The sequence below is a fragment of the Cynoglossus semilaevis genome, chromosome 5, assembly GCF_000523025.1.
Source record: "Cynoglossus semilaevis isolate Cse_v1.0 chromosome 5, Cse_v1.0, whole genome shotgun sequence".
NCBI classification, from domain to species: domain Eukaryota; kingdom Metazoa; phylum Chordata; class Actinopteri; order Pleuronectiformes; family Cynoglossidae; genus Cynoglossus; species Cynoglossus semilaevis.
Genome location: NC_024311.1, coordinates 18,083,936 through 18,095,764, shown reverse-complemented (window position 1 = coordinate 18,095,764; position 11,829 = coordinate 18,083,936). Strand labels below are relative to the sequence as shown.

The 11,829-nt window shown below is 39.6% G+C and overlaps 1 protein-coding gene and 1 long non-coding RNA gene across 5 annotated transcripts in view; one reads left to right on the top strand and one right to left on the bottom strand.

Moving 5' to 3' along the window:
* The window catches only part of LOC107988600 (uncharacterized), a 138,288-nt gene that overhangs the window by 3,758 nt on the left and 122,701 nt on the right, over positions 1 to 11,829 (bottom strand). The window contains exon 5 of one of the 2 annotated variants that reach the window (XR_003049682.1): positions 3,897 to 3,952. The exons of the other annotated variant lie outside the window; for it this stretch is intronic. This is a non-coding gene — a long non-coding RNA (uncharacterized LOC107988600). The remainder of the gene's footprint in view (positions 1 to 3,896; positions 3,953 to 11,829) is intronic. 2 annotated transcript variants of the gene reach the window in all.
* Positions 5,731 to 11,829, top strand: part of mdga1 (MAM domain containing glycosylphosphatidylinositol anchor 1) — a 42,159-nt gene continuing 36,060 nt past the window's right edge. For 2 of the 3 annotated variants that reach the window (XM_008310899.3, XM_025055460.1), the window contains exons 1-2: positions 5,731 to 7,799; positions 9,128 to 9,260. In XM_008310899.3, the coding sequence (XP_008309121.3) occupies positions 7,551 to 7,799; positions 9,128 to 9,260 (382 nt within the window). In that variant the 5' untranslated portion in view covers positions 5,731 to 7,550. Of the gene's footprint in view, positions 7,800 to 9,049; positions 9,261 to 11,829 lie in introns of those variants that run through there. The other variant, XM_017032615.2, reaches the window with a different exon arrangement.

Genomic DNA, 11,829 nt, shown 5'->3' with positions numbered 1-11,829 from the left:
GAAAAACCTTGGATCACAGCGTGATGGTAATCGCTGAGTAGGTGATAAATCCAACAGAAAGAAAAGTGGGAACATGGAATGGAGACCATAGAGAATAGTGTAAGCTGCTGCAATCGTGTACTAGTAACACACACTTAAAAATAGAAAAATGTTTTTCTCCCCTTGTTGGTGAGTCAGGGTCTAAAAAGGAAACTGTTATAAAAAATACAAATATTATTATTTTTGTGCCAGTGTTGAGCTGTTGTGTTTGATTTGATCACATTTTTCAACTCTCATAAATGAACAACATTAAAGTCAGAGAAAACAGTACAATCTTTAACCAAATCAAACCTGGAAAAGTTTATGAAACAGTTTTTCATTCTGCATTCCAACCAACTTAAATTCAGTTCTTAGTGGAGGCTAAGATGGTCGTGAGCAGGTGGGAAACACATTCCCCCAAATTCTTAACATTGCTTGAAGATTTGTTTAATTTTATAAACAAAGATTTTTATTTTTTCAATGTCTCCTTGAGTTTTTTGATGCTCCCTCTTATTTATTTATTTTTACAAAGAAAGATGTCAAAAATAATTAAACTAAGAATTTCCACCTCGTCACATCAGTATTTTTTAATGAATTCTATTTTATTGCCTTTAACAGTTAGACCACCCAGAAGAATATGGTAGCTGGACTCACACACACACACACTCACACACACAAGGTGAAGTATAGGTTGGTTATAAGCTGTCCTGCAGACCATGAAGAGATAAGACCACTTCACTGGTTTCCATCGTTTGCTCAGTTTTTATCTAAAATGTTTTTTTTTTCTCTTCTCTCGTTCCCTCTGTTTTCTGTCCCTTATTTATTGACTCTCTTCTCCTTTAAGGTTACACAAGCAGAGCGGCCTTGGAATTATCTCGACCTCTGCCCACTGTGGCGCCCGCTAATAACCATTACACAGCGTTGAAAGGAAAAGTCGAGTTTGTTTCTTGAGAATAGATGGAGAAAGTAAAACAAAAAAAGACATAAATACTGTGTTTTTGAGTACTATTACTTTGTATGTGCTACTATAAATAATATAAAAATTATAATATTGATCCGTTTCAAAGTATTTCTCATTAAATATACTTGATATTGACTTTATGGTTCGCCTTTGACAAATGAAGCCGATCAGAATGCGATAAAGTGGCATTACCGTAACATTGGAGTCATTAAAATGTGCAGCTGTCTCTCCAATAACCTCCGGTCAATATTCGCTGTTGATCAGATTTTCATTGAGGCCGACTTTCACTCAGCTGCCTTTAATTTGCCAGTGTATTAATGTCCCCTTCGGGTCAATTATTGATAATACGCTGGAATGAGTGAAACAAATTCTAACCTCATTATGCAAGAATTTAATTCCGCGACATTTGCTTAAAGCTGCGGCCGATCCATTTCTGGTCCCATTCGACGGCCAGTTTCTGAACACTGGGTGAGAAAACACGGCAGAGCTGACGACCTCTCTCACTGAGAACCAACCTCAGAGAAAGGACTGACACTCAGCGCCGCTGTGAGATTGAAATATGTGGCCATAAACTTCCTAAAGTGACAGTAAAGCATTTATTTAATATCCCTCCATATATTTACTGCCCTTGCAGGTAGACTGGCTGTTCAAATTAGCCAGTTCCCTTCAGCCTCAGACCTAGCTGGCCAGCATCTGTATTCATCAGTGCCATAAGGCCAGACCAATTCTAATATTATTTTATGGTGATGACATTTTTTCATCCAGCCAGTCTCCAATAACTTTCAACTTAGATTTTATGGCTTTGCTCTTCATCCCATTTTTTTTTCTTCTCTACGTCTTTTGTGTTCTGTTCACCCCCTACATGCACACCCCCCCCACTTCTTCTGCTCACGTAATCACACTCAACTTATAGTGTAGTGTAGGTTTTCTCTTCAAACCCATGCTTCTTCTTATTTCTTTTTTCTTTTTCTTTTTTTAAATCTCCTCTGTTCTCTGCTGTCACATTTCCTGTCTTTCATTTATGACCAGCTCCAGCAGGCTGGGTAATGAAGGCAGTGTTATAAAGTATGGGAGGTGCCTGGGGGCAGACTCGGGGGCCTCTATATTGGCAGATAGAAAAATTGAAATAGAATGAGGATGAAGATGAAGGGCGACAGATAAGAGGATCAAATTGCCGTGGAACATGGAGAAGATTCCAGATTAAAAATATGTAGACTAACATCAGGGACAGAGAGGGAGTCAGTGCAGGAAGAAGACGGATTTCTCAGCTTCCTTGGAAAATCCAGTTCAGTCGTACAAGTAAAGACACGAACAGAACAGGATGTGTCAAAGAAACAAGAATTAAACAATTATTATTGTGACACTGTGAATTTGGTGTCCATCCCATAAACACCAGGTAAATACAGGGCCAGTACTGACTGAAACTCATACTGACTTTACAGATACTGCAAAAAAAGGTAGCTGCAACAAATGACCAAAGTCAAAAACATTTTTGTCCTTACATTTTGGGGTAATTTTTACTATTTAACTATTAAGTTCTATTTAATTAATATATATTTGAATAAATAATTCTAATATATTTAATGTCCATCCATATATATATCGCTTTGAGAAATCATAGATTGTAACTTTTAAAGTTAAAAGACAAATATCTTTTAAACAACTCTTGACTTATTTTTTTTCCTAATGTAAAACAAGTCAGTAAATGTTGATGGTAATAAAAACAAATCTGATCTCTGCTGGAAAAAAACAGAGAAAAGGAAAGAGAAAATTGAAGATTTGCAAAAACAAACTAAGAGAAAAAAAACAATAAAAAGATCTGATAGATGGTGAAACCAACACAAAACTAAGGACGTTAAGTTTTCTCAGCGATAGACAAGCTCAGCGTTTCTAAACCTAAGTGGTGAGGATTACAGAAAATAACTTGGAAAAGTTGACAAATTTCATTCCCATGTCGGTGCAGCTTTTCTCTTTGGGAGCTTTGCTTAATCAGCTGTGGGTCGAGGTGACAGCAGTTTCTGAGGTAACAGTATTAAATGTGTCGTCCTGTGAATCTCTGTATATTCTGGTTTAGGAGACAGAGCAGAAACTCAGTCGTTGTGTTGTTGAAGTCTGGCTTCCACAGAAACAATAATATTCTAAGACTACTGTATGTTATTAGCCAAGAGCAAAAACTTCAAATGTCAGACAGCCGTGGAAACAGGAAATATAACTGTGCTGGAGTAACCTTTACTGTCGTTGTTACTTCTACTGTAGCCGTAAACTGAGTGTTTATGACGTGGAGTGATTCTGAAGTGGATATGAATGTATTTGTAAAAACAACATCTGGTTTAACCTTTGACCCTTTAAACCCCGGTAAAAAGCTGCTATGCTACGAGAAATGCTAACGCTTCTCAGTTCAAACAAATTAATTCATAAATGATCCTAGTTGAGAGGTCGTGTCGTAGAAACTCTTTGATGATTGTCTTTTGATTGGCAGGTGTATGTTTCACGTTTGCCTCTTGGCCCCTTCTCCTCCCTAATCTTTGCACCTATTAACCCACAACGTTAGGTCAATAACAACCAGGCTAAACACGTCCGACACCTCAATGTTCTGCGCAGTCTAATAGAAGTTGGAGCGACATTATGGGCGGGGGGGCAGGAGGTTGAGCAGAGTGAGTGTGACTGGTGGCTGGACTGATCCAGAGGGAAATTGCCGGGGCCATGCCTAAGGGCATGTTGATAGGATTTGTTATTAGCTCCCACTGAGAACCCGGGAACCTTTGACCTGTAATTTATGGAATGGTAATTGCAGGAGGGAAACCCATGGCTTTGGTGTTTAAATGACTTAAATGTCATCACCGCGGTGACCTTTACATCTCGTGTTATTGGCTCAATATCAATGACGTATTCTTCGGTCTAACTTAATAACACTCACCCTGACAGATAATGAGTCTCCTGTCGCTCCCATCTCACAGCTCACTGTCACCGGTCCTGTAAACCATAAACCAACACATCAGGTGTTTGTTCCAGACGTTTGTGTATCGGTGAATTAACTGCCACCAAGGTTCTGCATCAAATCGAGGAGGTGTAACACGTCCGTTACCTGTAACGTCTCTCGGCTTTAGCCGCACTTCCATTTGAAAGTGGGGGAAACATACACGGCACTTAGAGTTTCATAAAACCAGTGTGACCACAGAACAACACACAGAGAGAGAGAGAGAGAGAGAGAACTCCAGACACCGCAGGAGGAACCTTGGTTTCAGCTCCCTGCAGACTTTGTTTACAGCCTTTTGACTAAAGCACAACATTCAAGGCAAAAATGTGCTCACTGGGAGTAAACTGTAAAGTTATTAAAACGATGCTTCTTATTGTTACACAGCCAAATGTTGGAATTAACCCTTTAGTCTCAGTGTGCTGTTTCTTTAACTGCTGTGTTTGAAGGAATTTATATATAAAAAAAATACACATCTCAGAAGATGAGGAATTTGGTTGAGATGTTAGTACTTCCTGTGTTGGAATATATGTTTTGACATTATACATCAACATCCATCCATCATCTACAGCTCACAGGGTCCTGCATGTGGGGGGGGGGGATTGGGTGAGGGAGGAGGGGGGAGTGAGGAGGTGCAAATCCCAGCCGTCTTATTACAGAAAGACTTCACATTTGTTTTGCCAGTTCAGGTCACACACAGAAACAAAGAGGGCAATAACAAATACCCCAGTGGTTTTAATAATGAGAGAAACATTAGAATTGAGTTCGACGTCGGATTTGAATTAACAGAGAGACTGACATTTCCTGTCTTTTATAGCAGCTATTTTTCTTCCTGACATTTTACTTTGCTCGGCGTTAACCCGCTCCCCTGAGACTTCCATCGATTCACGGCCATTACATTTGTTTACTTGTTAATACACGTCTCTGCTCTGTGTTCTACAACAGACACTGAACATACAGCAGCTATTGTTGCTCAGACAATCATATCCACACACACACACACAGAGAGTCGTGAGCGTATCACACCCTGCCTTATTCTCCTCCACTACACGTTTGCACTCAATTGGACCTGTCATCTCCTCTTTGGTCTCCTAATGGCCGTCGACTCCTTGAGAGCTATTAGAGTACAGGACATGTTATTGGAAATCAAAGAGGATTTGGAGTCCATTGCGTCCTCCTGCAGGGAAAAGCACCCAGCAGAGGTCAACTTGTTAAAAAAACACACACACACACACACACACACTCGCTCAGCCGTGACCACCAGGTTAGATTACCTCTGAGGAGCCGGCGTCTCTGTCTCCATCACTGCTATTGGACTGGCTGAGTTGGTGGGAAAATGTTTTTTTTTTTTCTACAACTACTTGTATTGTTATTATTCACGTGGTACAATCTGACTGTATGGAAACACTTTGATATACAGTGTCAGGGCAAAAAAAAAAATTAAAATAAAATAAATCAGTCATTTCTGAGTGATCTGAAATGCAGTACACTCCTCTACTGCAGTCCCATCTGGCAGTTAGTGATCCAGTACACTCCTGTACTGCAGTCCCATCTGGCAGTTAGTGACACAGATGAAGGAAGACACTTGTCTCCTCTTCTTAATGTGCAGTTTTTTTTTTCTAACCTGACACTGTTTCCTACTGACGAACAGCGTTCTCATGCAGTACTGACACGTATGGACACAGACATGGACAAAGTCACATGTAGTTCTCTTTGAAAAAGAAAAAACCCAAAATGGAATTAAGAGTTAAATGTATTACACAGTGAGAAAATGGAAATAAGAGTCAAATCTACTACACAGTGAGATGTTAGAGGGTGGTTGAATATGAAGTGAATTTAACTGGAGATAAATGAAGATAAAAACAAACATTTAAAGTGAGAGTTCTGTCCATTACTGTACTACAGGGAGGAGAGAAAACAACAAATACGAAACTCAAGAAAATGTGTTTTCCTTTGGAGAGACGAGCTCTTTGACAACTAATCTTTGTCAAACTCAACTTTGACTCGACTGCTTTTTAATATTTTTAACTTTTAAACGTTGTCCCGATTGTTTTAATCAACTTTTTTTTTAACACGACAATAGGATTTAATCTAATGAGATTAGAACCGGCCTCTTGTTTTCTGTTGTGACTCTTTAAACACCAGGTTGTAAACTCTTGTGAATGTTAGGGGTTTTTCCTAAAGGACAAACAGAAAATGTGTTTCATGAATTTCGCCTCATGCTCTTTGAAGGATGAAGGCTTCACTTTAATAAGGAACTGCAGAAAAATGTCTGCGTGTCAGCACCAATGTTTGGCGTCTAAGCAGAAAACGACACCAGACTCCCAGTGCAGCTTAAAATTTGGAAGCTAAGACGTACATTAAAAGCAGTGGCAAACAGAAAGAGTGCCTCGCAGTTGATCTGAGCTGTGTACAAAGGCAGGACTTTAGGGAAATCAGAAGCTTCATTAAACTTTCATATTGTGTTTCCGTGCACTTGCACTTTCATCTGAGGTCTGTATTTAGTTAAGGACCCAAAGTGAGTAAAGTTGGCCTCACCTTGGGAGTGTGGATTAGAAGAACTGGAGAAGTGAAACAACAGTGTTGTGTGATATTTTTTACCAAGTTGTTGGTGAAGTTGAAAAAAAAAACAAAACAGGATCATTTGTATGAGGCCAATAAAGAAAGAGAAACAGTGAGGAGACAGACGTTACTGCGAGACCGTAATTCTGTCCTGAATGAATTTCACAGCATTTGAATAAAGGCTGCACTGAAATGTAACGTTTGCTGAACTCAGCAGAAAAGAAACGGTTTATAAAACATTTTAAATGTAGCACACATGCACACAAACATAAACACGGTTGTTTCCCTACTTTTCCTCCATTTAAGTCCAGTTTAAGTGAAGTTCAGTTATAAAAGAGTTATTGTAGAGTGAAGTAACTCAGTTTACAGGGATTATATTTAATTACAGCTCCACAAACTGTAGTTAATAAATGAAATTATTTTCAATTACTGACCCAGACGTTTGTCACTGTGACCCACTTGACCTTGATGGTGGCTCGGTTTTTATGTTCCTCTAAAAGATGCTATTTTCTTTCAGTGTTTCCATTAAAGTTTCTGTCAATTACTTTCTTGGGGTTTAAGATCTTTCTGGATCTTTAGTAGTAAAAGGTCATGTTGGTCATTCAGGGGTCAAGCGATGTTCTTTAACTGTTCTTTCTGCAGCTTGATAGAACTCAGTCAACACCACGACACCAACAGATCAAATATAAATCATGATAAACCAGGCTGTGACTGTGAGGACCTGGGCTGCAGTCTGACCTGGACATGATACCAGTGAGAACCGAGGATCAATCAGCAAATGTTTGTGTATCTTTGTGCCAGTCTGGAGGTGAAATTCAACGCCAATGAATAGCAATTATTTGTTGTGTCCTTAGTTAACAAACCGACTGCTTCTGTGGGACAGTTCTGACCACAAACACGAAGGAACAAAGTCAATGTTTGGTATTCTCTATTTTTCAGGGTTCGTCTACATTTGCTACATTAACCCTTAATAAAGAAGATTCATTATCACAAAGAGAAATAGTTTCTGCCTGTAACAAAAAATAAATAAAAAAAATGTGTCATGTTACTGATTTCAGTTGTCCCTTTTTCCTCTCCTGTTCTGCAGATCTTGACACACCAGTCCTGACTGTACACCAGACCATCAGTGATGTGCGTGGCAGTTATTACCAGGAGAAGACAGTGTTTCTGCGCTGCACGGTCAACTCTAACCCTCCTGCAAGATTTATCTGGAAACGTGGGAGCATGCTTATCGAACAGAGCAAGGACAACGGAGTGGACATCTACGAGCCGCTTTACACCCAGGTACACCACGCTCTGCACGCCGCGGAATCGTGTAAACATGTTTGGAATTCTGTTTGGCAAAGTACCTCCCACGGAATTGAATATTCAGAGAGTTTGTCCAACAGTTGTCCTCTAGCTTGGACATTATATGGTACAGAGCAGCAAGTCAATCAAATTATCGAGATTCCGATGCGTTCTTTTCCTCCTTAAATCTCTGATTTAGAGGTTTGCCTCCATCCTGTCCTCACTCTTCATGAACCAAGATATAAAATCCAACAAGTGAAGGAATAAAAACTTTCTGTCTACTTCAAAGTAGGACCCATCTGTGCATTAGCGAATCAGCTGCAACACAATGTCTCCGTTAACAATGGTCTGTTAATGGAAAGACTTCAGCTGCTCCGTCTCCATGTTGAATTAAACTGCAGTTCCGATGCTGTTCATTTGTTATACTGGACTAAACCGTTACGTGCTGTTCGTAAGAATTGATAACGAAACACAAAACTGGGAATAAAGCAGTTAAACATCGGTGAGAATGGTGGACATAAAATGCTCACAAACATAAAAAATCTGCCTTTTTTTTTTTTTTTTAGTTTCCTTCCATCGTATTGTTGTTGATTCATTTTGCGCCTGTCAACATGGATGTGTTAGCTCTCAGTCAAATTGAAACTGGCTTCCCTTTCCCGTCATTTGGTTTGTTACTTGTTCTGTTAGCCGACCAAATAACTGAATAAACAGCCTCCCCGCCTGAGTGCACAATGGCTGCCTTCACTGCAGCCTCCCTCTCCCTCCCTTTTTAACCACTTATCAAAGTGTCAGTCAGCCACAAGGCAGATCCCCTGGAGTTCAATTAGCCAGCCTGTGGAGCTGCTTCCTGGGCTGACACAGACACTGTTTGCCAATCACCTACCCAAGCAGACCATCAGTGATGTCAGACACCAAAGTCTTGATCTAGAAATTTCTCACTGATGTCGTTGGGCTTCGTACGTTTGCAGGAGGAAAACAAACAAATTTGCCGTGACGGAAAAAAAGAGGCGTCCGTGGATAAACAGAGAATACGGGCTTCACTGGGCGCTAACGGTGAAATCAGATTCATTTCCTTGGTAATTGTATGCAAAATACATTTGCAATTAACATTGAATTTACATATGTAGATATTAGACACCGCTGCCGGTTTTCAGAGCAGAAAAAGACGCAGCCGCTCTAACTCTTCATATTTCATTACATTTAAAACCATCTTTTTAAGGATGATCCAGATACTTTTTCTTCTTTTTCTTTCCAGAATGATGACAAAAGTTGATCTGCTCTGAGTCACACAGTGACATAGTTGGGCTGTGTTTGTTTTCATCCAGGGTGAGACCAAGGTGTTGAAGCTGAAAAATCTCCGACCCAAGGATCTGGCCGATTACACCTGCCAGGTGTCTGTCCGCAACGTGTGTAACATCGAGGACAAGTCCGTCACTTTCAGGCTCACAAATGCAACCGGTACGTTTTTTTTTTTTTTTTCATCTTCACACACATGCCCTCCTGTTAGACACATATTTGTTCCTGTCTTGTTTTGCCTTCTGGCTCTTTCTCTTTGTTCTTCTTTTTTTTTTCAATTCACAGAATCACTTTGAGAATACAATATTTTCTGAGGAGACGCTGCCTTTCATTTTTTTTTTTTTTGTATTTTGTTTTTTTTTTTTTTTGTATTCTGTTTTTCTTTCTGGCTACATTTAAATTGATCTTCCTTCGCCCCCTTTGAACCCATAATCAAATTTCTTGAACATTTTCCTTGGAAGTCTCGCAGCTGTCTTTTTTAGCGTCTGTTTTTCCGTCCTATTTGCTGCGAGCTCACGTCACAGCCACTGGCTGTAATTCACTTGTCACACTGCTTGTTATCTCCAATTCTCTCCACGCCTCCCTGTCCATCTCCAGGCCACCGCTCAGTAACTCTGATCCTTATACGACAACAGTGTCGGCGTTGACAAGCCCATCAAGTTTGTCACGGTCAGGCTGACGCACCATAAAGGAAAACCCCAAGAGGGTGGAGATTTTATTGCTCATTTTTATTGCGTTTGTTTTGTCCTTCTCACAGCAGCAGTGTCGAAGTACACGGTCAGTACTTCATAGTGTTTTTGTTATTCTTTACGCTTTTCTTTGTTCAAATTTGAATGGGTTTTTTTTGCAGTATTTCGTCTGTCTTTTTTGAAGAGTTCTTGAACAGAAAAGTGCTGTCATTAAAGGAATGGGAGTTGGTTGGAAAAGCAGTTTAGAAAATGAGGCTCATAAAAAAACGGTATTTTATATTTAACCCTATTGACCTGGATTATATCAAATCTTCCCACAATACCCTGCAAAGTTTACATTTCTTTTTCACTTCTCACTGTGATACTAATAAACCAACACTACAAATAAATGGAGAGTACTATCGGGGTGGTAGTTTGATTCCCTGGTTACTGACATGAGTGGGAATGTTTCTCACCAGTGCCCTGGAGAGTTTCTGAAAAAAAAAAATCTCCTTAAACCAGGGCACTAAAGTTGGCCTTTAAAAATCAATTTGATGTCCAATTGATGTGGTGAAGTTCAGTGAACACGTTTGAGGAGATGTGATACAGAAAAGGGCACTTACGTGGCTATAAGAGAAAACCAACACAGGACGCCAAAGGTTAGGAAGACTGTCCACACTACTGTACCTTATCAGCACTCTTCATTAAATGAATGTTGGATTATGTCGTATTATTGGCTGAAATAATTCAAATAACTGCCATAACAGAGATGGTGTTTTCTTGACTGGACTGGAATCAACTTTTCAGCTGCTTCGAACTTGTTCTAAAAGAACTTTAAAAGAAATTCTGCTTTAACTAATTCTTTTCACTTTTTTATTTATCCTGCAGCAGCTTCTTATAATGGAAAAATACCAACACAAAGAACTGCACAAACAAAACTAAAATAATTATTTTTAAATAAAAACATGTTTTCCATGCGACGTATTCTATCTCAATCACGGTGATAAACACGTTCTTTTGTGACTTCATAGGTAAAATATAAATTTTTTAGCTTACACCTATTTTTAAATTGACTTCTTAATGATCTTTGCACTTATTTGAATTGCATAAACAAGTAAATCCAGTATTAGAATAACGAGGTTTTTACCTGGTGACATCACATTTACACATCAAGTGTCCACTGTGCTTTGTTATTGTTATTTACTTTGAAATCGCAGAAGATGTTACGTATCAGTCAGGAAGAAAGAACCTGTGTAGATGAAAGAAGGTTTTTCTGGAAACTCCTCAATGAGCTGAAGGTGGCGCCGAGGAGATAAAAGAAACAAACTCTGTAATGTGGGTCTGAGAGAGAGGTGAGAGAGAGTGGCAGCGCGGAGAAAGGGTTGAAGGTAGAGGAAAACTGGTCACGGACAGACAGACGAAGAAGAGGAAGAGGAAGAGGAATGATAGACAGACGAAGAAGGAGAAGAAGAAGAAGAAGAAGAAGGAGAACAAGGAGAAGAAGAAGAAGAAGAAGAAAAGAAGAAGAAGAAGAAGAAGAAGAAGAAGAAGAAGAACAAGGAGAAGAAGAAGACTGAAGTGCTGCGCACAGTTTACACTGTGCCACTGCGCAGACGTACAGTATATGTATGTGTATATTATTGATTCAAACTGAAGTGCTGCGCTCAGTTTACACTGTGCCACTGCGCAGACGTACAGTATATGTATGTGTATATATTTGCGCAAATGTCTACAAACACAGGACAATGTCTGAATCTGTCTTTGGCTACGGCTGCCAGAGGAGTCCATCTGTGAGGGATTCACATCAACACTGACTGACAGAGTGTGTGTTTAAGAGAGAGAGAGTGAGAGAGTGTGTGTGTGTGTCTTTCTAGTATAGCAAACCTATGGGGACAAAAGGACTGTTGTTGTGGGGACACTGTCTTTGTGAGGACATTTTTTTCAGCTCATCACTGAGAGAGAGGGCATTTTGACCTTAAAGGGTTAATCTTAGATGAGGGTCAGATCACAGTTAAAGTAAGGATTAAGATTAGGTCAGTTGTTCAATTCACTGTAAAGTAAAT